Source organism: Tarenaya hassleriana, unplaced genomic scaffold (genome assembly GCF_000463585.1).
Source record: "Tarenaya hassleriana unplaced genomic scaffold, ASM46358v1 Cleome53, whole genome shotgun sequence".
Classification (NCBI taxonomy): domain Eukaryota; kingdom Viridiplantae; phylum Streptophyta; class Magnoliopsida; order Brassicales; family Cleomaceae; genus Tarenaya; species Tarenaya hassleriana.
In genome coordinates, this window is record NW_010967966.1 from 538,532 (window position 1) to 564,657 (window position 26,126).

Here is a 26,126-nt window from a genome sequence, read left to right on the forward strand (position 1 = left end):
AAAGAAGATGGTTTCGTGATTCCGCACACTCATCACAAAAGGGATAGTTAGGATTTACCTGAATTCTCCAAACCACAAGACGGTCTCTAGTGGGATTGCGGCTCAACATAAAAACCTAAGCTATGAATGGGTGTTTTGGAATGTGACCTTTGAACCAGATTATGGAGAACCATGAAGTCGGATCAACCGTAGGATATATTGGTTCCAGACGAGTTTCCTGTCAAACCTCATCATCGGTTTAGAGCCCACTACCCATTGGAAAGTGTCTAAGGTGCCGAAAGACGGAGAGATGTCTAATAGATAAGCTAGTAGTCTTATTTGCACATCGGATCTTGGATTCAGAATCAACCAGCGTTTATCATGATATACTGACGAAACTCTAGCAAACCTCGGGATTTCCAACTCCGCTGGACCATTCATACCTAATGTGTCGATTAATCTCCCTAAGGGGTCCAATGATCGAACCAAAAAAATATATATTTCCCATTACCAAGAAGATAGTTTGGGAATCCCTTGGATAGGTCACCTAGCTTAGGTAGGCGGCGGAAGAACCAAGAGTAACGACATAGGGGCTTAATACACCATATAGAAGACGGTCCAATATAAACATTTATACTCAAATAGCTAATTTAGAATTTATGAATTATATTAGTGGAAGACTTTTGATGTAAAAACGACTCTGCAACCAAGTTTTTTAAATTAATTTTTCCAATGTTTATATAATCATATGAGCTTTTATCGGTCTCCATTTGGACTTTTTGAATCGGTCAGTCCATAATTAAGAATTACACGGCTTATTTTTTCACTATGGTGTGCGAATGGTCCGACCTTTAATATACAAAATTGTCTAATTTTGGCATCGTTAAATGAAGAAAACCTTATCAAATTGCATTTAAATCCGGCTGGGATATGATCGCATTTGACCTAACGTTTTTATTAATACAAAATACAAATCCCATATAATGTACATTTCCTAAGTATATTAATTATTATATTGAAACAAAATGTTATTTTTTTAATTTAAATTGCCATTTTAGTTTTCCCTATTTTTCGTCCACGCATCACACGCGCTTACCTGTGTACGCGCTTAATATCCCTTACCCTCAGTCTCTCTCGAAGTACAAACAAAAACCCGTGGATCTATTTCCTCCCACCATCCATTTTCCACCATCTCTCTCTCTCTCTCTCTCTCTCTCTCTCTCTCTCTCTCCAGAAACCTCCCCCCTATACGTTATCTTCTTTCGAGATCTGATTCTGATCCCTTCCCTTCCTCTCTAACCCTAGATTTCCCTCCTCCATGGCTGTGATTCTCCGTCCAGATCCGCCTTCTCGCATCCATCCCGAGCCCCAAACCCTAGACATCGACCACTTTGATCGCCTCCCCGATTCCATCTTCCTCCTCGTCTTCAACAAGATCGGCGACGTCAAGGCCCTCGGCCGCTGCTGCGTCGTCTCCAAGAGGTTTCATTCCCTCGTACCTCAGGTGGATAACGTCGTTGTCCGTGTCGATTGCGTCATCTCCGACGACGACTCCTCCTCCCCTTCTTCCGATAAGCCCCGATCTGCTGCCGCCGTTTCCGCCGGACCCTTCTCTGCCATCTTCCGTCTCGTATTCGGTGGCATTGTCAAGCCGCTCCAGGCCTTGGGCCAGTTCCTTGGCACCAAGCGCTCATGCGCCTCTGCGTCTTCCTCTTATCTCTCTATTAGTGGGGACGACGATGGCGAGATCGAACAAGGCGGCGTAACCCACCACTCTCCGACCCAGGTTTTGAAAAACTTTAACGAGATTCGCTACCTTCGAATCGAGCTTCCCAGCGGCGAATTGGGGATAGACGACGGGGTTTTGTTGAAATGGAGGGCGGAATTCGGTTCCACCCTCGATAATTGTGTGATTCTCGGTGCTTCATCTGTGATCCACTCGAGCCCGGAGAAGACTTCTCATGCCGTGGACACCGCCGTGGATTCGAGTGGCACCGACGATAGCGGGAGTATACCGGAATCGTTTTACACAAACGGAGGGCTGAAGCTGCGTGTGGTTTGGACAATAAGCTCCTTGATTGCTGCATCGGCACGGCACTATTTGCTGCAGCCGATCATCGCGGAGCATAAGACGCTTGATAGTTTAGTGCTCACCGACGCTGATGGCCAAGGAGTGCTGTGTATGAACAGGGACCAGCTGGAGGAGCTGAGGGTGAAACCCTTGTCGGCTTCTTCAGCTTCGAAGAGGACCCTTGTGCCGGCTCTGAACATGAGGCTGTGGTATGCTCCACACTTGGAATTACCTGATGGAACTGTATTGAAAGGCGCCACCTTGGTGGCGATAAGGCCGAGCGAATCGAAGAAGGAGGTGTGTGATGTGTCTTGGGTATCTTCTGCGTTCGAGGAGCCCTACGGGACAGCTGCGAAGATGCTCGTCAAGAGAAGGACTTACTGTCTGGAGATGAACTCGTTCTAGTGGTAAGTTCACACGAGGTGATTTGAATGTCGAATTTGTGGAATGTTCCGAATTGCTGGAGTTGTGGGTAATGATTTTAGGTGATAAATTCTGGAACTTTACTCGATTAGCTCTGCCCCTCATTAAGTATGTGTAGGAACCATTGTGATCCTGTTGTCTAGCATCTATAGCGTTTTGATATGACCCTATATACAATACAAGAACATCATGCTCTGTCATCAAGACGAGGAGCTTAACTTAGGACATGTATATGAATTGTAGCATTACCCTTGGTCACAGCATGTTGCAGTAGTACTGTGATTAAGTTTATTGTATAACGGAGCTATTGGTTAAAGCTTTGATCATAAACCCAAAGTACGGAATGGAAACTTCTTCATTGTTGTCCTCCTTTCTTGGTTCTCAGGGCTATCCAGGCGGCGCAAGAGGATAAGTACATAAGCTTATGGAGAAACAGAGAAATCGGATGGAGAATCAGAAAACCAGTTTTGCCTAATTGTGACCAAATCTTGGATGGGTTCACCGTGGGACTATCAACCGCTCAGGAACATGTTTTGATGGTCGGAAATCTCTGCACTTTGAAGAAGCTTCTTCTACTGGTCGGGACAGCAAACTGCATCTGCTGGCTGTTTTATACTTTCAGGCGCACATGCTTTTTAGGGACAGCGACAACTAGGAACGTCATCGTAAGATGCTCTTCTCTCATGTAGTTTACTCAAACCCTCCTGTCTTCTTCTTCTTCTTCCGTATGTGAATACCGTGTAGGTACGTATATGAGACATTCCCCATCACTTTCTTACATAATTTTTTTTTTGTAAGTTACAAAAACCGAGACAATGTTAGTAGCTTCTAGTCTTCAGAGTTAAAGCTTAAGCTATGGAAATGACTTCTTGAGAATGTTTGGTTTCAGTTTCTTTCTGCTTTCAGTGCCATGGAAATGTTACAGTTTAATAATGGTCATTAGAATGTTTTTTGTATTGAATTCGACTGTTTCCTCTGTTTATTACGATTTCATGTTCCTTTCATGAATGCTGAAACCGAACTTATTCTATATTTTTTTTTAATTTTTACTGTCTCTTTTATTGCTATTTATTAGTGTGGTGGAATATAATTTTGTTGATTTTTCAATTTTGCATACAATGCTATATATATACGCGCGTGTGTGTGTATATATGTGAAGGTACATCCATGTTTGTGACGTGTTAATATGTTTGGGAGAGGGCCCACAAGTTCTCTTTCAGGTCGGCAAAAATTGAGGTCAAGAGGGAAATTGTGGGCCCTAATGAAAGTCCACTTTTTCGTACCAAATAATATTAAATCCCGTGATTATTGAACCTCCTCTTTTGGTGGACTGGATATATGCTTTTGTTAGGCTCTAAATGGTATTTACGGCCCACACAATTCTCTCCCCCACAACACACAAGTCCGATCCATTTCCTTCCTCTCTAACCCTAGACTTCTCTCCAGCCATGGGTGTGTTTCTACGTTCAGATCCGCCCTCTCGCATCCATTCCGAGCCCCAGGGCATCGACCACTTCGATCGACTCCCTGATTCCGTTGTCATCTTCGTGTTCAACAAGATCGGCCACGTCAAGGCACTCGGCCGCTGCCGCGTCGTCTCCAAGAGGTTTCATTCCCTCGTTTCTCAGGTCGACTACGTCGTCTGGGCTGCCCATTGCGACTGCTCCGCCGCCGCCGCCGCGAGACCTTTCTCCTCCATCTTCCGTCGCGTCGTCGGTGACATTGTCAAACCTCTCCAGGCCGTGGGCCAATTCCTTGGCACCAAGCGCTCATGCGCCTCTCCGTCTTCCTCTCGTCTCTGTATGACCCAGTTTCTTAAAACTTTCAAAGCGATTCGCTACCTTCGAATCGAGACCCCCTTGTGCAAAAATATGGAGTTAGGCGACGGGGTTTTTTTGCAATGGAGGGCGGAATTCGGTTCCACCCTTGATAAATGTGTGATTCTCTGAGCTACATCTGTGATCCACTCGAGCCCAGAGAGGATTTCTCATGCTTTGGAAATCACCATGGATCCGAGGGGCATCGAGGATCCCGGCAGAATACTGGAATCGCTTCGCACTAGCGGAGAGCTGGGACTGCGTTCTGTCTGGGCAAAGAAATCCTTCGGATCAGCATCGGCACGGCACGACTGGCTGCGCATGCTGCCGTTCATCGTTGCTGAGCATAAGCTTGATAGTCTAGTGTTCACGGACGCTGAAGGCCAAGGAGTGCTAAGTATGAACAGGGGCCAACTCGAGGAGCTGAGGGCGAAGCCCTTGTCGGATTCGAACAGGACCCTTGTGCCGGATATGAACGTGAACCTGTGGTATCTTCCACACTTGGAATTACCTGGTGGAACTGTGTTGAAAGGCGCCACTTTGATTGCTATGGCGCCGCGGGAAGCGAAAAAGATGACGCCTTGTCCGCCTTGGGTATATTCTGCGTTCGAGGAGCCCTACAGGACAGCTGCCAAGATGCTGTTCAAGACAAGGGGTTACCGTAGTGTGCTTAAGTCGTTCTGTCGGAACCATTGATGAGGTGATTTGGATATCCATTTTGCAATTGCTAGAGTTGTGGGTACTGATTTTTAGATGATAAAGTCTGGAACTTTACTCGAATATTAGCTCATTATGTTTGTATAGGAAACCATCGTGATCCTATTGTCCAATACTTGAAATGATTCTATACATGCGAGATCATTCTCTCTGGCATCAAGACAGGAACTTAACTTTAGGGCATGTAATGTATATGAGATTTGTAGCATTGCCCCTCACCACAGTATAATATTGCACTACTAGTACTATGAATTGAAAAAAGAAAGGAGGTATTGTTGGTTCATAAACCCAAAGTAGAGATTGGAAACTTGTTTCATTTTGATTCTTGGTTCTCAGGTGTCAAGCTATGCGGCAAAGGAGCAGCTGGTTAGTCTGTATTCGGTTCTATTTTTCTTTCGGAATAACGGCGAGTTTGTAGGCAGCCATCTTCCTCTTCCGTCGTACATAAGGCTTGCTTTGCTTAGCATAATAAAACGGCTCTTTGGGAGATTAACGTTAGGATTTCCCGATCGGCTTTATCTTTTCGTCTATCAGCTATCGACCACTCGTTCACATGTGTTTATGGTCGGAAATCTCTGCACTTTGAAGCTTCTTGTACTGGTCGGACACCGACCTGCATCTCACGGCTATTTTAACGTGAGTCTCTACAGATATTTGGAGATGAATTTCTTAAGCGAAAAATCGGATACATCCAAACGCCAAAAGATAATGAAACCAAGAAACGAGAAAAGTATATGAACATTTTGGGAAACAGTGTACTCCTTGACACACATGCTTAGCACACATGTATCAGATTCATATACATATTCCCTAGAACGGGTAAAACTGATGAACAAAATGACAGATGCCAATCAAATGATTCAGGCCAAAAACTCGGAATACACACACACATTAATTTGAATCCGGTGGATGCTGCTCCATCTTTTCTGCAAAAAAAAAAAAGGAAAGAAGTATAGTTTTGAGTTGCATCTTAGCGCAAATTCAGAAAAAAAAAAAACAAAGGATACAACTCCCTGCCCATTTGTAAATTCATAAAACTCCATGAGATACATGATTGATTACCCTAAAAAGGAATTGACAAAACAAGTGTTGCAAGAAGCTTAGCTCTCAAACCCTAGAGAATCGCATAATCTTTAAAAAAAAGTTACTATGAACGAAAGAATATAATAGTAGTACGTAGTACCCTATAAATGGTTTGCCATGTGGGCACAGCAGATCAAGGAACCCAATAATATTTAAAAGAATAATAGAAAGAGATGAGAAGTAGCCATGAAAAAGAGAACAGCTGTCAAGAGGAGCTGAAGGAAAGGAAAGAGAGACAGATGCCGAGGGAGAAGGGAACCGAAGAGAGAGCACAACAGGAGACAATCTGCCCATCCTATCCTCCCCACACCCTTTCTTTATTCATACATATTATATGAATTCAAAACATAAAAGACAAAAGCTATCATTTTGAGGGTTCATGTCTTTTCACTTCATAAATTATTCTTCTTTCATTTGAGAACCCCCAAAAAATAATAATAATAGCAGATTTTGATTTGATTGAATCTAAGCATGCTTCAAAAGGATAGCCTATTGCCTTGGTCTTAGACCTAGTCCTGTTTATGAAAACCAAGAAAACACTAACATAGTACTATCACAATTCTATGAAATAACACACCTAACAACAAATAAAGTGGACGGATCTGATGCATGCTGCTAGGTTCTTTTTCTTTTCCCCTCAAATATTTTTAAAATCCAGATTTAACCGCATAACCACGTTTACATCCTATTAGTTACATAAATATATATATATATATAGGGATAGATAAGAAATGAAACAGACCCGTGACGTTTATTTTCATCTAACATGTTAGTATTTAGGAGTGACATGCGATACTAAAAGGGCACAAAATAAGCAGTTGACACCACAAACATTGGTAACAGAAACAATAAAGGATCTCGTTCATGCATTTCTAATTAATTCCAAGTTGTTGTTGTTACCTCATAAAGTCTATCTCTCAAGATGTTTTAGCTAACACAATTAATGCCACTTGCAAACTACATATACCATCTTTTATTAATTTGAATCCAAATAGTTAGCATAAATACTATCCATGATATAATAAAGCTATATTCTGACAATGGGATAACTCCATGTGAAAGACTTTGATGGCTCTCAAATTAAAAAAAAAAAAACTAGAAACACAGCAACACCCAAAAAAGAAGATCAAATCGCGAGCTTTTATTTGTTTATTTATTTATTTATTTTTGTTGACAACGAAAACTAAAAGAGAAGCTTACCTGAGTTCAGGAATCTGTCTGAACGACGAGGGCACTCAAAGTGGGTTGTCAGCTCTTTCCTTTGCCCTTGTGCTCTGGGTTTCTGCATCCATTTTCATAGTAAAGCTTAAACTGGTGTTGTCGTTGTGATTCTCTACAGGCAGTGCGCCGATGAAGAACGGTGCACCGTCGGACGAAAACCTCTGGAGATTACCGAGGAATGGTTGATGATTTTGAGAATTGGACTGAAGGGTCCCCCTGTTGAGACCATTGAAACCAGCCATGGCGGAAGATGATATGTTGAAGTCAAGATTGAAGGATCCGCCGCCACCTGGCGAGATCAGATGGTCAGGAACGAAGGAAATATCCCGATGAGGATGATGATGATGCCGGTGATGGTGATGTTGATCAGATATTGACGAGAACGGTATAGACAGTGTCTGGATAGGGAACTGTGCTTGACCTGACCCCAGAAATAGACCTGAATTGAAATACTCCATTGGAGCCGGCGAATGCATCCATTGCCGGCTCGGGTTGACGGAACCGGTCTCCGATTCTGCGTGAACCGAGCCGGTTAGCAGCTCAGTGAAAGAAGCGTGGCTATGGCTGTTGTCGTTCACAGTGTGACTCTCCTTCTCCTTAGCCGTTCTCTCTCTGGCTCTCTCCCGGGCCTTATCCCGGAGCTCCGACCGGGAAAGAGACAAACCCGAGTTCTTACTCGTGTCGGAATTGCTGCTACAAGCAGATTTAGACAAAGAAGCTGTCTGCTCCAGATTCGGGATCGGGTTCTGGACAACGACGTTCTCGCTGCTGGCGATTCTCTCGTCTTCGGTCGGAAAAGTGGCGTTGAGAGAGGGAAGCTCGGCGATGGCGTCGGCCGCAGCTTTAATCAGCCATTCGACCGCCTTGCTCGGTTGGTCGTAGCCTAACCGATCTTGGAGGTCGTAGAACTGAAGAGCCGTGGAGACCGATAACCGGACACGACGGTCACGGGGACCCTTTGATGTCCAGACCTTGCTGTGTCTGTCCTTCCCACCTGAGGCTCTTGAAACCCTAATTATCCGGGAAGAGTGGTGATGCCACCGGCTCAGCCGGTTTCCATCTCCGGCGGCGGCTACGACGCCATTGTTACCTTTAGGGTTGTTACCATCCTTCTTCATAGGGTCTCCAATCACTTCTTCACCGGACCGATCGAATTTGGGGAACATTTGGATATCCTCAGTATCCATAGCAACAATCTCATGCCTCTTTCTTCAACACCCAAAGATTAAAAATCTCAACTTTAGGGTTTTTTCTTCTTCCTTTTTCCGCTTTCTTTTGTGGGTCTAGTCTTGAGATATAAAGAAAGAGAAATATGGGTTATTTTCCCCACTGTATTGCATTGATGATGATAATGCCCAGTGGGGGGTAAAAGCTTTTGTTTAATTTAGGGTTTTGATATTTCACCATCCAAGTCAGTAGCTACAGCTTCGTTTGAGCTTTTCTGCAGCTGCAGAGCCATCAAAAGCATTGTCTGAAAATTTTGCAGCCACAACCTGCAAGAAAGGGGCAAAAGAAACAAGAAGAACTAATAATCTCATGAAATTTAACAAGAAAAAAATATAGACGTCTACAGACATAAATTAAATTATTATAGTATAGCTCCAAGACATATCTACTTAGCTAACTTCTGAAAAATACTACTAACACTAGGTTCCAGAGATCATAAAGTTCTCCAGTATTGACTTTCATTCTTACATTTGATTCGAATTCTCACTCTTCTTTTTAGATCCGACACAGTTTGTGTTATCTATTATCTTGCAGCTTAAAACGATAGTTTTTTTTTTTTGTCGAAAAGGGTTTTTATTTAAAGATTTATTGAAACAGCAGAAAATTATGGATACCCACCAACTAATCAGAAAAAAAAAACGAAAGAATCATAAACTAAATTTGAACGGAACCTTTCATAATCTGATGATCAAACCCAGGAATAAAGATAAACAGACAAAATTGCAGAAACACAGTTCAGGTTTTAGCCATAGAAGATCGATATTTATTGCGAGAATTAGTAGAATTTTTAATAATTGTGAATAATAATAATAAATGCACCAATTATTATGAACGACTATAATTAATAAATTCAATTCGCCTGCTTCTTGATTACCAGCAAGGAAAAAAAACTAAAATATTCAGGAATCATTACTGCTGTATGCAGGATTTTATGCAGTTTTGGGGTCTGGTGAACAGGTGTCAATCTCTAACTATTTTTCTTCTAAAAAAATCCCTTCCTCTCGTTTGAATTCGCCTTTTTTCTTGCAACACAAATTCTTCGATTTCCATCTTTTGCTGGATAACAGTACGAACTCGTAGATCTGGAGTGTCCTTCAGATCAAAATTCTAAAACTAGAAATAATATGTCGGAGATTCTGGATTCCATTCCTAGGGTTTAGATTTCGTTTACTGGATGCGAGGAAGTAACCATTAACGAGAAAAAAGTTTGAAGCTCGAGTGAGGAGAATTCGAGACTTACAGACACAGGAGAGTTGAGCCGAGCTGGTGGCGGGAGAAGGCTAGGGTTTTAGGGTTGATTGGATGGTGCGAAACTGGGAAGGAAAGCGGAGGAAAATCCGAGAAAATTGGAATTTCGACGATGTTGATTTAAAGGAGTGATCCAAGAGAGAGAGAGAGCGGGGGACAGAGATTGGGCAAAAACCCGCAGTTTATGCCTTTTCCCCTTTTTACCCTTCCTCTATCCACTTTTTACTGGAATTGCCCCGTATTCTTACCTATATATATATATATACACATATATATCACCATCATGGGATGCCAAGATGACGATACACATATGTACATGCGATGCCATGCATCGTTGTGGGAAAGATCATATACTTACACGCCACCGAATTATCATCCGTTCCATTATTTTTTAAAAGGGTGGATTATTGAGTCACCCATTCGTTTTAAAAATAATCATACTTTCTTTTGCAAATAATCACACTTAAATATGACTTCTTTTTTTTTGTTGCACGAATCGAATTCCTATTCAATTTTTAATTCTTAACATAAAGTTAATATCACTAATTATAGGGTTAAGTAGTGGATTTTTCTATCAGTTTATATATTCCATCAATTTACAAATTTAAATAGCATTTATATTTCTTTGAGATTAAATATGAAAATCATAAATTTTAATTCTACCTTATCCATTATTTATTTTTTCTCTCATGCTTAATCCATATCATATATTGCGCGTCTACCTAAATAACAGAGTACTACTCGAACAATAAAGGAGTTTTTATTTACGGCTTCGAATAATATCTTGTAGTCATGACTATTTCTTTACTTAAATATATACATCACATTCTCTTTTGTATCTATTTACATCTAATTTTGTAAAATTAAATTAAAACTAACAAAGCTATATATAAATTGAATATGTATAGTTTAACTGATTTTTCAAACTTAGGCTATATATGTCCATGCATGATCAGATTACATACATTTACATTACATACATCAAATATTTGTGGACGTTTACACACACACACACACACACATATATATATATATATATATATATATATATATATGCGTTTATTAATCTATATACAAAATATCGTGATTGATTACGTGATGTGTAATAATATTTTAATCGCGAGTGGGTGAACCAATTATAGAATTTGTTAATATATATATTCGTTATTGAGTTCAACCGAATCGTGAATATTAATAACTTCTTTTTAAGATGACCTTTTCCGTACAATACTTATTGTTTTTTAAATGGAAACACAATATCGAATCGAGCATCTACAAGAGTATGTAGGGTGTTATATATATATATATATATAATGGGCAGTGTGGGTAGTTCCTAAAGTTGCTAAATCCAATTATACTTGATATATTCAAAGTTAAATTTTATATCTCCATTGATTATTCGATCATGAATAAAATCAAATAAAGTAATCAGCAACCAATCGGTGGATAAATTTATACAACTATAATATTATGAATAATATCGATAAATCTAATGCAAGTTATAACAAAAAAGATATCAAGTATGAATTTTTAGTTATATTATGTTATTTGTTTCAATTGCAGTTACTGTTTCGATATGAATAATCAAATTCAAGGTAAAAAAAATCAAACTAAACTTAAATTAATCATATTTCATTTTCCATATGATTTGAAAATATGAATCCAACTGAAATTGAAATGAACCGAAAACAAAACCAATACATTTTATTCAGATGTTATTGTTTTAATTTAATGGTTGGTGAGGACTTGTTACTCATTAATTTTTTTTGGTAAAATTTTTAATAATATAACAAAAAATACGTGAAAAAAAAAAAGAACAAAAAAATAATAATACATTTTGAGGAATTCTATGATTTTTTTTTCAAAGGAAAAGGAGCAAGTGGGGTGATGAGTTCATGTTCACGATTGGCTCGAGAGTGGAGACAGGGCCACGTGTCGATGTCTTAACGGACATCAGCTGACTTCTCGATTACTGTTGCCTTTACCAGACCACTGCACGTGTCCACTTCTTGGTCACCCAAATTTTATTTTCCTTATTTGTTTTCCTTTCGTCCATTTTTATAATTTCTAAGTTTTCGCTTTTATTTCCGGTTTACTAATCTATAAAAGTATAAATTCTTTTAATGTGATTGATAAAAGACTAATGATGATATTTCGTACTGATTCTACAAAATAATAAGAGTATATATTTACGTGAAAACCTATGTTAATTTGTAATGTCTTTTATAAAAAAAAATGTCGATAGTCTGCATGTAAACAAACATAATTTATATGAATAAACTAACTAGAATAACCCAACTAATTAATATTCTTCATTTGGCAGTTTAACTTGATATAATAGTTTCAAAAAGAGGAAAAGAAATGAACTTATGCGTACGTCCACAATCGGATTTATCCCAAAAACATGATCCATAATCTACTAATTAATCGTATATATCAAATACTCAAGGCAACACGGAAATATTTGAAAATGCATTATGATATATATATATATATATATATATGTAGGTGTCCATATATATGAAAATCATTCATATGATTGATTTTAAAATATCGATTATGTAGTAGATTCGGTTCGTAATGGTGTACTGGTGGATAACAGTAACAGTCATTGATGTGATGGTGTGATGTTAGAAGCCAGCTTTTCATCGCGCAAGGTACTACTATTATTTGGTCTTTGCGACTATGTACCTGCAGAAATATTCGAGTCTTTTCAATTATTGGTTGATTTTTATCCTTACTTTTTTTATAAAAAAAAAAATAAAAGAAAGAAAAAGGCGTCTTCCTTTTTTTTCACTTATTTCTTTCCGAAAATAGTTTTTTTTTGGGAAAAAAATATTTAATTGTTTTCTTAACAATAATATTTGTTAAAAAATATTATATATAATATACATTATAAATTCGTTTAGTTTGTTGGATTAACGATGGACCTAGCATTAAAAATAATATTTAATTGGCGTATCTAATTTGAATTTTTGAAATTTATATTTTAAAATGATTTAAAAACTTAAAATTATCTAACGTCTAGAATTATAAAATATTTAAAGTATTTTAACTCTTAAAGGTTAATTGAAAACACCATATTAATAAGTTCACAAATATTTAAAAAATAAAAATAAAAAGTTATTACCAACACTTGCGATTTAATTTTTTGTGGTATTATTCGAATATAAAAATAAAATAGTTAAGAACAAAATATGACCTTTATATCCAATTTTATATAAATTGCAGGATTTAATTGATCAAGTATTTAATATTTTTCTCACGGGTATTTGCTTTGACCTAAGATTTTTTTTATATATATAGATCGAATGGTATATAGTATGTTGTTCGTAATAATATGCGCTTTAAATGAGGCATTAATATAAAAAATATCATCTATTTGTTATTTTGATTTCAAAACATATTTTTCTCTAGTTGTGATCATGTGACTACTGTGATCAAAATTATAGTTTGGTCACATATTGATCACAACGTTAGTTTTATGGTGATCGCACTAATTTATTATGTTAATCTCTTGCATATTTCACTATTTATTTGATAAAAACATTATAAATTATGATTATTATGTTCAACATATGATCAGATTGTAATTCTAATCACAAATGTCATAGAGTCACGGTAAAAAATGGTATGAATTGAAGTTCAAATAGGAAAAGGAGGATATTTTTTTTTATATATAATGACTATTAAATATTAAATTACCCTTGCAATAGATTAAGGTTCCAATGTGCGCAACACACAATTTCTTCAAGTACGTTTGAATTTAAATATGCGTCTCCAAATTGTGTGTATGCATTCCATACATCATAGCATGCCTAATTAGATGTATATATAGTCATATCCGTGCATGTATATAATATAAATACATGTGCAGAGACACGCGCAGGTGCACATGATACATATATACTGGATCCAGATTCCTGACGTTTGACAACATTATACACGCATGTACGCATATACATACATATATGTTACATATATAACCATAGATGTTAGATTTATTATGTAATCACATGAGATATATGCGATTAAACTCTGAAAGGACCGGCATGGATGGTTGACAAACTCTGCATATACTTGCTCGTTTTTATAGCGAATGACTACAACTATCTACATTTTTTTTTCCTGGGTTCATTACTTTGATGAAGGTGTATATGTACACATTTATTTTATTTTGAGATTTCTAGACGTGGTTACTCATCAAACACACACACACACACACGTGTGTATATATATGCATATGTGTGTGTATATATATATAAGATAAGGAGATAGCTACAAAGGGCAATACACATCCTTATCCTTTTAGTATTCCATTTCAGCGTTATCAATCAATCTCATTCATCTCACGAGTCATCAAAAAATATTGTTTTCAAATTTAAATGGCTTAGAATATTTGAATTTTGTTAGTTTTGTTTGACCGCGGTGTTGTTGGTTTGTCTTTAGTGCTACTACATAATAATTCAAGAAAATGGTACGTAATTGATTTGTTTTTTTTAAATGTGTAAACCATTCTACAAAACATTATTTTAATTTTCACAAAATATTATTTTAAGTTTTTTTAATAGAAAATATTGTTTTAAGTAAGTAGTAAAATATATGATATAAGGTCTTACTCAAGTAGCTGTGAGTTTTATGATCTCACCTACACATAATCGAGGAGGGCATTGAAGGCAAATGTCCTATTTTATGGACCACAAATGAATCTGGTTGGTCCATTACTCATGATTAAAATGTCAACTAAACATATGCTCCATATGGAATGAACCCCAAGCTTTGATTACACCTTTCCATTCTTAGATTATCTCTAATTAATTATTGTCATTAAAAACAGTTTATTTTAATGGTTAAAAACAATCGGTCATATTTATATCTTGCGACCAATCATTACTGGTCAAAGTTTACTGAAGGACCACAACATGAAATCGCAAACTACTTATCTTTGTAAAACGACACTAATGGTTTAAACGAGCTAACGAGGTTAGGAAGACGGACGCTGACGCTGTCGACATCACCAAGTCATCATAATTATAACTAAACTCTCATGAAAACAATACCGACATATTATTTTTATATTTAAATTGAATTTAATCCAATATACGTAGATTAAGTTTATGACGTAGATTAAGTTTAATTTTTTTTTATAAAAAAATATATATTTTCAATATATTTCTGATGGTGACTTGTGCACAAACAACCAAAAAGGATTTAAATAACTATTAAGATAAAGGGATACTTATAATAATTTTCAGAAAATTAATCACAGCTCGCAGTATTCAGATATATGGCCCGCGGACTATGCGTACTTTAGGCCCAAATACTTTCTGCGATGGCCCATTGTCAACCCCTCTCAGTCAACGAGAGGGTTATCAGTGACCATGCCAAGCCAGTAGAAGCGAGACCTGAGGATTTATGATATACTAAAATGCAGGCATTAAAACGTTGGACCAAATTTGGTTAGGACGTTAATCAGTGAAAAAGCTAATTACAGATTGGTACAACAAGGCAAGAGTAGCGTATGCAGCTGGGGTGACTGGCACACTCAAGGCACGAAATTTTGCTAGGCAGCCGTGGATGGATTCGGGAAGATGCTCAGCGGGTTTTCTTTGCTCGTTTCGAAGGTCTTGATATCTCTTTTCTCGAATCTTCCGGGAATTTTGTCTCGAGAAATGGCTGCAAAAGCAAAAGCAAGATCAAAATCAAACAAGAAAGAAAAGGATCAAACTATGAGCTCAACAGCTCGGTCACCCGTCAACCACCTGAATTCATCCCACTCACTCACCCGATCAAGACAGAACAAAACAGGTGCAAACTATGTTTCAGGGTTAAAAAAAAAAGAACAGGGAAATCGAGTGTTTCTGACCTCATCCTTTTTCTTTTGAAGTTCCAGAAGTTCTCGGCAGTGTGCAAGGCACTCAGCGTGGTAGGCCGCAGCTAACTCTTTGATCAAAGCCTTCCTTTTGATAATACCAATCACTTAGAAAGAAGAGAATTGTGGCAATCAGTATATATCAAAAGAAAGGAAGGCACAATTACAAAAAAAAAAAAGAAAAAAAAAGAAAGGAAGGCATCACAAAGGCGGAAGCGGTTATCCAACTCAGTGCCTGAGAAGATGCTGAATGCTTTTGGGATGAAGGGTTAGGACTTAGGACCATCTAAAAAACAGTGCTTGTAAGCAAAGTAAGTAATCCATCCACAAAACATCTGTCATTTATACTCGGGTCATCATTGAGAGATACACCAAGAAACAGAGTAATGTTCATAACAGGTGCAACATCAAGAATGATAGACAACGCTTCAAAATCTTCATAAAAAATACTCGAATCACCATGTTAGATGCAGTTTAAACATCATTCCAGTGAGGTAACGTGCGTTCTGATCAATTTCTTCCTTACACAAGGGATCAGATTTTCAGATAAGAACCCACAGGACAACTACTTTCTGACTGCATTTTTCAGTAATAATATGCAATCATCAACAGCACCATCTTATCCAATTTAAACTCTAATCTGTTTATGAATCCGTAGTTTACATGTGAACTTGGTTCTCTAGGAATTTAAGAAAATAAAATAAATGCAAGCTTTGGGCACAATAATAACGGCGGAGAAGCAGCTAGATCCTCCTCAGCATAACCGTATCAATCAAGAACACACCAGCCGAGAACGGAAACAGAAAACCCTAAATATCAATTCAAAACGAAATTGTCGCAGAAAATTAGCGAGTGAGAGAATTACTTCGACTGGGATCGAATTGAGGCAGCGGCGGAGGATCGGAATGCGGTGAGAATTTCGTCGGAGGAGACGGAGAAGAATCCGCCAGAGTTTGCTTCTCTTCTTCCGCCATCAAATCCAATCCCGCTTAACTTCCTCCGGACTCCGGCGAATCTTCATTAAAGAAATTACTAGTTATATATACACAATAATTTTTTGGAGGAGGAGGAAAATAAAGACTATTTCGTTATCAAGTCCTTCACTAACGCAAACGTTTCAAATTCACCCCTATATTTATATTCTCTTTTCTTAATCGTCCATAACTATGAAAAGCTGCTTATTCTACCTCATTGTCCGTATTTTCCTTAAATCTATTCCCTGGTAGTTAAAAAAAAATGAAAAAAAATTGGTTTTAGAAATTTTCACGATAAGAAAATAGATTAAATTATTTTGCATCCAGAGATGTACTTTTATTTTGTATTTTTCTAAATATATGACCAGATAGAGTCATTATCTTTCCCATGCATGTAACAAAAAAACCATATATGGGTTTTGATATTATAGTCTTCTAGTGTTTATACAATACGTATGCCTTTTGACCTTTGTTGACTCTGAAGAAAACAAAAACCCTAAATATGTTTTGATGGATTGATCTATCTTTAGCACTTCTAAGTTTAGCAATACAACAAAACGATTCACAGTTTGCTTCCTTGGCACTCTGCAAATCGTCCATTCTTTTTTTTTTCTTGCCTTATCACCAAATTTTCTCGCATTTTCTTTTCCATGTTTGTACCCTTACGCGGTTTTATTCCGTCTATATAAACTACCTCCATCCCCCCGAAAACATCCATCTCTAGGGCCCTTTTGATAATATCTCACTCATCGAATCACAGGAAAAGAAACACCCTAAACTCCACCATTTTCCTTCTCTGTGAATCCCAGAAAGATCAGTGTGAAAATGGTGAAGGAGATGAGGTTTGTTCAAACGTGGGGGGAGGTAGCACCGTCGCTTCTTGCTTCACATCACCACAAGCAGCAACAGAATTTCTCCAGCTCGCCCAAGCTGGAGACGATTTTCGAAGAGGGATGCGACGGTTTCGCTGTTAGGGCGCCGAAGAGGATCGTGATCTTTCTTCCTCTTGTGCTCTCCATGTTCTTTTACTTGGTGCTGTACAAGAATTTCGTCTCATATATAGGTTCTTGAGCTGTTTTCGTTTTTTTTGTGGTTCTCATCATGAGCTGTATATGATAGGGAAAAATGAGATGCCGTTGGGGTTTGTCCTAAGAAGGGAGATTGGATATATGTTGTTTGTTTCTAGTGGAAGTTTTATGACAGATCTCTACATGTTTTTAGATCGAATCTAGTTTTGTATCTGATGATAAGTATTTCATATGAACAAACCATGGTGAATCGAGAAAGAGGGAATTCAAAGAACGAACTCTCCTGCTATATAATATATTATATCTCACTCACTCACTCAAGATCATAATCGGACAAGTTCTTGTCCGTACAACAAAATCCATGATACTACCGAAATGATCGCCGGAAAAAGATAAAGCAGAGGTCGGTGGATGCTGTGATCTTGAAAATCTTCACACCCTTCTTCTAAAATCGTATCCAGAGCTGGAGAGACTGAACATTTCCGGTGAGAAACCACCGGCTCCGGCGCCACCTCAGCTTTTTCCGATCTTCTCGCTTCTCTAACCATGACTCCCTTCGTTTTTTCTTCAAGTCCTTGATTCCGTCAAAACGCAAAAAATGCCGGAGAAAGTACTACGAATATATCCTTGTCTTTCTTTTTCCTTTTTCCCTTGTGAGGAACTCCAGAGATGATTCTTGGGGTGTATATATAGGCAACAAAGGTGCAAAGAAAAAAGCCCTGTTTGGCAGCTGAGAAAATAACCACTTGACGCATGAGGACAAGGAAACCAGAACAAGGTTTTAGTTCATGAAAGATCGGTCGACGGCTGGTTTTTTGGTCCACATCCACGTGTATACGGTTGACTGAAATCCTCCAATCTACTGTGAATACGACAAGATATTAGAAGAGAACAGCGATTTTGTATGTACAACTGATGGAAACACAAAATAAAAATCTGGCATAATTCCGTAATTTCTTCCATTTCTATTACATACACGTTACAACTCATGCTTGGTTGGTTGCATTTACGTGGTCCGTATTCACTTTGGAAACTATAACTAGAAAACAAAATAATTTTTTTGTTTTGAATGGTGAAGTTCAGCACACGAGATCAATTGAAATATCTTATGTCAATATCATGAATGATACAAGAAAAAAAATGCAAATAAAAGAATCTTTTCGATTGGTGCGTTACTAATCACCAGTAATCTCTACAAGAGCATGACCCATCTCTGAAGTGATGAAACCTGTTGATATCTCTAACTATAATTTCCCGACAAACAATCTCAGACACAAACTTAAACACTGTGTGGCAATCGCCACAGATTCTCAGATTCTTCTTGACCCTGATCGGAGCTCCGGCAGGAGTTACGATCAGACCGAAAGCCACCGCCAATTTCTCGCTGTGATAGAACAAAAGCTTCTCCTTTTCGCTTCTGTCCACGTCGTGAAGCTCTGTTTCCACCTTTGGAACATACCCTGCCCTGTTCAGAAGCTCTCTCAGCTCATCAAGCTTCGCGTATATCTCTTCGGTTCTCGGATGGCTTCTGTCTCCGACAATAAACGTGTGTACTTTGTCTTTGACTTCAATCCAGCTCACTCCCGGTTCTTTCTTCACTTGGAATTCTCTCATCAACTTTCTCATTCTCGCTACATTCTCCCACATTCCAGCAGACGCATATATGTTTGCCAGAAGAACGTGTGTGCCCGATTTTTCCGGCTCAAGAATCAATAGCTTCTTCGCAGCGCGTTGACCGAGTTCCACGTTCTTATGTAGCTTAGCTGTGCCAAGAAGTGCTCCCCAGACGGATGCATCGGGTTCAAAGGGCATTTTCTCGACCATTTCCATGGCCTCAATCAGTTTCCCTGCTCTGCCTAACACATCAATCATGCAAGCATAGTGTTCTTGCGTGGGTTGGATGCCAAAACGTTTTTCCATTGACTCGAAATAGCGTTTTGCCTCGGATACAAGCCCAGTGTGGTTGCAGGCAGAGAGTACACTTACTAGAGTTATGTGGTTTGGTGCAACTCCATCTTCGAGCATTAATTCAAACATTTCAAGGGCCTTTTGTCCATGCCCGTGTTGAGCTAATCCTCCAATCATAGCCGACCAAGAGATAATTCCTCTCTCCGGTATCTCAGAGAATGCTCGGTCTGCATCCTCTATGCTACCGCATTTTGCATACATGTTGACGAGAGAGTTACCCGCGAAGCCATCTGATATGAATCCAAACTTCAACACATGGACATGAATTTGTTTCCCTTGCTCATACGCTGACAGGTTTGCACATGCATTGAGAAGGGAGCTGCATACAAACGCATCTGGATTTAATCCCCGGTGTTGCATGTCTAAGTATAGCTTCATCGCTTCCTCCCCTTGTCTATATTGAGAATAAGCTGTGATCACCGATGTAAATGACACCAAATCGGGGGAAGGATTCTCCTCAAAAACTTTAGTTGCAATCTCTACTTTTCCGGATTTCCCGTATGCATCAATCAGGCTGTTTACAATGTAATTATCAGACATGAGACCCGATTTTAGAGAGAGAGCATGGATCTGTTCAGAAAGACCACTGGCCTGCAAAGCAGCTACAGATTTTAGGACTGTTGACAAAGTGGTTTGATTGAATCCCATCCCTTCCTTGTGCATTTCAGGGAAGAGCAAAACGGCTTCATAGTCTTCTCCCTTTTGTGAATACCCAGAGATCATGGCGTTCCAAGCAACCATTTTCTTCTCTAGCATCAATTCAAAAACCTTTCTAGCATCGTCCGTCATCAAGCACTTTGAATACATATCTATGATTCCGACACCGATGAAAGAATCAGATTCCATTGCGTTCATCTTCAGAAGGTGAGCATGAAACTGCTTTCCCAATTCCTTAAACCCAATCCTGGCAAGAGCTTTCAGTGCACTTGATAGTGTCACCATGTTGGGACGTGTTTTCGATCTACTCATCTGCACAAACAAATGCAGAGACAGCTCATAATGCTCGTGAAGAACAGAACCAGCCAGAATAGTATTCCAAGAAACAATATCAGGACTCTCTACTTCTTGGAAAACAAGAAATGCATCTACCAAGCTCCCGGCTTTGGCATACATGTTGACGAGTGCGTTCGATGAGTAGGGATCAGAATTGTACCCAAGTTTTATTAGATATCCATGAAGTTTCCTTCCTTCACCAATGTCTCCTAACCCGGCGCAAGCTTTTATCATACTAGACAAACTAAACTCATTGGGCCTTACTCCGGCATTCACCATGTCATGGAATAGATCAATTCCCTCAGCACAAGAATCGTTTTGCATATAGGAAGAAAGCAGAGCATTCCAAGAAACCACACCCTTCTCAGGCAATTCATTGAAAACCCTCCTCGAAGCCTCCAATTCTCCACATTTTGCATACATATCAACCAAACTGTTCCCAACGAACTCATCAGATTCATAACCAGTAACAATGGTAACCCCATGAACCTGAACCCCCAATTTCAAATCCTTGTTAGCTGCGCAGGACTTGAGAACACTTGGGAAAGTGAACTCGTTGCTCCTGAGACCGAGGCAATGCATCTCCTGAAAAGCCCTAAGAGCTTCTTGGCTGAAGCCGTTCTGGGAATATCCCGAAATGAGGGCCGACCAAGAAACAAAATCCGGCTCAGGACTTTCGTCGAGCAGTTTGCGCGCGTAGCCGAAAAAACCACACTTCCCATAGAGACCAATCAAAGAATTTCGAAATTTCGAATCTTTTGACAACCCAAGTCCAATCAAACGGCCATGAATCTGTTCCCCAGGAAGCAGCGACTTGGAAGCTGAAGATTCGGACAAGAGCCTCAAGTACGTTACTACAGTTGGCGGCGCACCGTTACCTGAACCGAAACCACCAGAGCTTTGGAATGTTCTGGAAGAATACAAGGAACGTTTCGAGAGAGACAGAGATCGAAGAGTGACTTTAAAGGAAACTCGATGGTCCAGAAATCTTGCGAGGGAACGGAGACGACATTGACGATGATTCATCGTCCATTTGAACATTAGCTTACATCAAAACAGAGTCCGGTTGTGTATTTTGACGACCCGGTCTAAACCGGGATGGTATTGGATTCTTTCTCAAATCATTTCTGTCACATTTTGCATTTCACGTAAATGGTTGGTCTCAAAGTACATTCTTTTTCATCATATCATTGTGGATCTTTTCGAGAAGATTGTAACGCTAATGCAAAATTTTAGTGTCACTATCGTCGGTTTGATTATATCAGATAAAATTTCGAGTAAATTTATGTGAAACGGTCTGTAAACACTTATTAAAAAGTATATTTTATAGCTGAAAATTAGATAGAGAACGAAAATCAGTGACGAGAGAAAGAATATGAAACTCGACTAATATTACATCAACACAACAGGCCGAACGATCAATGCATACACGTTGAGATCTGAACAAACGAATCTGGATATGTTTTAATTAAGGTTCGAACACTTGGCCGTTATCTTCATGTGGGTTCCCTTCAACATCCGAGCCGTCGTTGCTGAAACTGTAATGGGGATAAAGGCCATATCCGTTCCCAGTTTGTCGGACAAAGACAGGATCTTGGTCGTCTTCTTCTGTTGCTTTCATGGAGCCATTTGGGTTTTGGCCGTTGAGTTGGGTGAAGCCTTGGATGTTTCTTGCTTTGGTTTGTGGAGAGAATATACTTACGTTGACGATGATGATGAAGAAGATGACGCAGAGAAGAGATGTGAGTTTTGGTGATGGAGCCATTTTGGGGAAGAAAAGTTGGAGTAGATCTTGGCCTTTGGTTATATATATATATATATATATATATATATATATATATATTCAATAATTATATTTTTGAAAAAACGTGTTTGATGTATATTAGTTATAAATATTATATCTTCTACTATTTCCTTAACTAAGATTCGCATTTAAGTTGAAAGGAAAAATGAAAAAGGGAAAAGTACACAAACTTCAAATCAAATGAAGACAACACCGAACGTTTGGTAAGAAAGTGTAATGAAAAAGGCAGCAAGTAGGGAAATTTTGTGTCCCACCACACCAAATAGAGTTGTCGAAAATTTGCTTCCGTGATTTGCGGATACGCAAACGTTAGACCTCCGAAAAGCTCTTTAATGGCATGTACAAAAAAAATATATTTAAATTTAGGTGGCCTAACAGGAGGAGAATATACAAAACATTCTTTTACCCTATATTCAAATCCAAATATGAAGAGGAACTGGACTTTCTCGATCTTTTAGATAAACTTTCGGATTATCAAATATATATATATATATATATATGCGCGCGCGCGCACGCCAAAGGCAAGCAACAATCAGAATTGCAAATAAATACATAATTATTATTTAGAAGTTGTAATAGAAGAGATGGTCCATGCATGGGGTTCTATTCAAAAAACAAAAAGCCAAAATTAAATTATATAAAAAGAAACAATGGTATAACAGTACAACATTGCATTTTGTTGTTATTTATATCCATTAGATCGCTCCTTCCTCCCTCCCTCCTCCATTGCCTTTCTCTATGCGGCCTTTCCTTTCTGTGATGAGACCAAAATGATACTTCATTTAATATCAAAATCATATATTATAATAAAAACTGAATATTATTTCATATTTTTTTTTGGAAAGAACAGACCCGTTTCTCTTCTTCCATCTTGGCCTTAATCAGGGAGTAGATGGCAACTCCAGCAATGGCTATGCCTGTTCCTATTCCTGTTTGAGTAGATATCTTGTTTCCTGCATCATAACACATTCCATTCCCACCGTCAAAAAAACAAAACCCAATTTCCAAAATGTCGATCTCTTTGTAAAAAAGCCATTCCATATGGGAAGAGGCCGTATAGGATTATAGCGTACCGAAGATTATGATCGAGAAACCGATCACGAAAACACGTTTCAGAACGTTCCCCACCGCATGAGTCAGCGGTGCCACCCTCTCCAAGGTATTGGTCGCCAGCTACAAAAAAAAAATGAGTTTCGAAATTTCAGGTTCACTGTTAAAAACGTTGACATCACGGTTTGGGAGGAAGGAGCATGGCAATACCTGGTTGTAGAGATGGTAAAACATTCCCACCCAGAAGAGATCTGAGATGAATTTGGTCATTCCAACTTTCGCGATTGCGTCGTTGAATCCGTGTTTCAGCAGTTGAGGCCCTTCAACCTTACATATGAAGAGAGTCCATTTGTTCCTACTTGAAATCATAAAAATCCGAATCTTTTAGAGGCAGAGTTCAAAGTGGTTTAGCATTACTTACGATGATGGCGGGAGGGATGCAGACGAAGAGGGCTATGATAGATATGTAAGCATACACGTTCGTGCTGTCCATGTCAGTCTGTCTCAGAAGACAGAGAGAGAAAAAGGACATTAGTAAACATCCGGCACTTGTTATATATATGCTATACATAGAAACAAGGACTAGAGCATTAATTTCTAAAGAAGGAAACCACCATGGCTTTCTTGGAATAGATGCTTCTGTAAGTGAAAGAGATGTTGGAAATCATGGCGCTGATGAAACCAGTCCAGTTGAATGAGAGCTCGGTCAGGGAAGCCATGGAAACTCCTGCATGAAGGGTTTAACCAAACTGATGTTGAAACAAAAACATCGAACACGAGAATATAAGGGAAGGATCGAAATGTAGGTACCGAGGACAACAGGGAGCAGAGAAAGCCACAAAGTGATAGGGATGGACTGTCCAAGTATGAACTGCGAAGCGGAAGCGTTGAAGAACGGCTCGAGAGCTGCAATTTCAGAAGAAGAATCATCCCATTTCATAAGAATTGATCCATATATATTACCATCCGTCTCGATAGATGAATTGTACCTTTGATGGTGTGAGTGAAGGAGACGGCAACGGCTGCGAATGAGACGTTGCTGGTTACATGGCCAATGCCGTGACACACAGCCACTGGTATCAGCAACTTCAGAAGGTTTGAGTCTATTGGCTAAACATATTAACAGCTAATTAGCCATACCAGAACCCTTCAGAATTAAGTATAAAGAATACGAAAGAGGAACAATTCATCACTATCATACCATTTGAACCCATTTTTTTGGGGTGACAAATTTGGTTAAAAAGCAAATAAATGAACCGATCCAAACCGAATAACATATGATCGTAATCGATCCGAATCTGATATAAAAAAGAAATTATTACAACTTCTCTAAAACCGGATCAAATAAAAAAAATGAAAAATACTTGAACAATAAATATTTTTATCAATAAAAATCGAAATCGAACCGAAAAAACCAATCCGAATTCAATATAAAAATCGAATGGTTATAATTTTTCTAAAAGCGAAATAACCAAATCCGAAAATATCCAAACCAAAACCCGAAACGAACATCCTACATTTTAGTATGAACTCATGTGCATTGTTTTACCTATGAAATGGAAAGAAAAAAAAATAGTTGTTCCTAAATGTGAAAATGTGTTTCCTCGTTTTTCCTATAACTACCACAAATCATAGCTAAACAGTGCCATGTTAAAAACTGGAATAATTTTTTTTTAAAAAAAATGCATACACAAAAAATATAAAATTGAAAAGGGAAAAGAATATATACAACGGAGGTGGGCTTTGGAAAGAATTACTTACGGCCCGTTTGGGAAGGCCCACAGCCCAGCTCACCAAGCAGTACACGACTCCAACAAACAAGTGAATAACCGATACGAAGCTGTAACAAACAAAAAGAATATATCTTTATGCAGGACCGCAATTTCAATTCTCATTGGTCCAACACAGAATATGGTTCCATCGCATTATATGCATATGCATCCATATATCAATTATCATGATCAATCTAATATAGGCTATCAAATGCAATTATATATATATATATTAGAATCACATATAACGTAATTAAGAGCAAAGGCAGAAAATAGTGTCACTCACTAGGGATAAGGGAAGTAATTGTAAATCTTCTTGTTGAGGATGTTGAATATCACGTTCAGGAAGTACCTGAAAAAATCAAAGGGTAAAACGGTAAATTAAAAACTTGGCTCAGAGATCCTTTGCTTGCCGAGTTTTTTTGGCGGTAAAACCGGGTAACAGTAACGGTTTTTTAAAATGGTCAGGGTCTAGTGCTATCGTGCGCCTCCCCTGCGCAGGTTTAGGAATAGTAAAGAGAAGAGGAGCGGATGGAAGCGAGTGACGCGTACCACATGAAGAAGAAGAAGCCGGTAACAAGCGCCGGGTACTTGTCGAAGAATCCGACCTTTGCTGCTCTGCGAAATAAAAGAGACACCGAGTCGGGCGTGTCAGTCACCGGGACTCGCTCCGATGAGTCAGAACGGAGGAGACGGACCTTACCCGGCGGAATCTCCACCCTCGGCGGAGGACGAAGCGGCAGCTCGCGTCGGCCGGAGAATCTCCCTCTTCCTGCGGCCGGTGACCGCCTCAGCAATCACCGCAGAGGATGAGTTATCGAGAAGCAGGGAAGGGCGGAGCTGGCGGCCGGATATCACGGTTCCGCCGTCGGCGGCAGG

General features: G+C 38.9%; 8 protein-coding genes across 8 annotated transcripts; 3 read left to right on the plus strand and 5 right to left on the minus strand.

Moving 5' to 3' along the window:
- The first annotated feature begins 1,140 nt into the window (after positions 1-1,140).
- Positions 1,141-3,370, plus strand: LOC104798397 (F-box protein At5g46170). The gene is made up of 2 exons (XM_010520466.2): positions 1,141-2,457; positions 2,859-3,370. Exon 1 carries the CDS (start codon positions 1,298-1,300, stop codon positions 2,453-2,455), a length of 1,158 nt encoding a protein of 385 aa, XP_010518768.1. The 5' UTR covers positions 1,141-1,297; the 3' UTR covers positions 2,456-2,457; positions 2,859-3,370.
- A 179-nt stretch (positions 3,371-3,549) lies between these two features.
- Positions 3,550-5,167, plus strand: LOC104798398 (F-box protein At5g46170-like). The gene has a single exon (XM_010520467.1). It carries the CDS (start codon positions 4,480-4,482, stop codon positions 4,984-4,986), a length of 507 nt encoding a protein of 168 aa, XP_010518769.1. The 5' UTR covers positions 3,550-4,479; the 3' UTR covers positions 4,987-5,167.
- On the plus strand, positions 3,922-4,422 carry LOC104798466 (F-box protein At5g46170-like). The gene has a single exon (XM_010520561.1). The coding sequence runs from the start codon at positions 3,922-3,924 to the stop codon at positions 4,420-4,422; it is 501 nt and encodes a 166-aa protein (XP_010518863.1).
- Positions 5,168-5,693: 526 nt separating the features above from the next.
- On the minus strand, positions 5,694-9,969 carry LOC104798399 (transcription factor TCP2-like). Its single transcript, XM_010520468.2, is given in 4 exon segments — positions 5,694-5,933; positions 7,291-7,412; positions 7,415-8,804; positions 9,779-9,969. Coding segments are annotated over 2 exon segments (1,158 nt in total). The 5' UTR covers positions 8,499-8,804; positions 9,779-9,969; the 3' UTR covers positions 5,694-5,933; positions 7,291-7,338.
- Positions 9,970-15,179: 5,210 nt separating this feature from the next.
- LOC104798400 lies at positions 15,180-16,674 on the minus strand. The gene is made up of 3 exons (XM_010520469.1): positions 16,524-16,674; positions 15,653-15,765; positions 15,180-15,462 (listed from the first exon to the last, which is right to left on the minus strand). The coding sequence occupies exons 1-3, from the start codon at positions 16,630-16,632 to the stop codon at positions 15,382-15,384; spliced, it is 303 nt and encodes a 100-aa protein (XP_010518771.1). The 5' UTR covers positions 16,633-16,674; the 3' UTR covers positions 15,180-15,381.
- Positions 16,675-18,757: 2,083 nt separating this feature from the next.
- Positions 18,758-21,800, minus strand: LOC104798401 (pentatricopeptide repeat-containing protein At5g04780-like). The gene has a single exon (XM_010520470.2). It carries the CDS (start codon positions 21,660-21,662, stop codon positions 18,840-18,842), a length of 2,823 nt encoding a protein of 940 aa, XP_010518772.1. The 5' UTR covers positions 21,663-21,800; the 3' UTR covers positions 18,758-18,839.
- A 184-nt stretch (positions 21,801-21,984) lies between these two features.
- Positions 21,985-22,406, minus strand: LOC104798402. The gene has a single exon (XM_010520471.2). It carries the CDS (start codon positions 22,384-22,386, stop codon positions 22,090-22,092), a length of 297 nt encoding a protein of 98 aa, XP_010518773.1. The 5' UTR covers positions 22,387-22,406; the 3' UTR covers positions 21,985-22,089.
- A 597-nt stretch (positions 22,407-23,003) lies between these two features.
- On the minus strand, positions 23,004-26,126 carry LOC104798467 (triose phosphate/phosphate translocator TPT, chloroplastic; the record flags this gene model as incomplete). The annotated part of the gene is made up of 12 exons (XM_010520562.1): positions 23,004-23,179; positions 23,278-23,378; positions 23,499-23,598; positions 23,686-23,802; positions 23,897-23,974; positions 24,090-24,202; positions 24,286-24,381; positions 24,465-24,585; positions 25,237-25,315; positions 25,534-25,599; positions 25,800-25,865; positions 25,951-26,126. Coding segments are annotated over 12 exons (1,131 nt in total), but the record flags the coding sequence as incomplete, so codon positions are not given.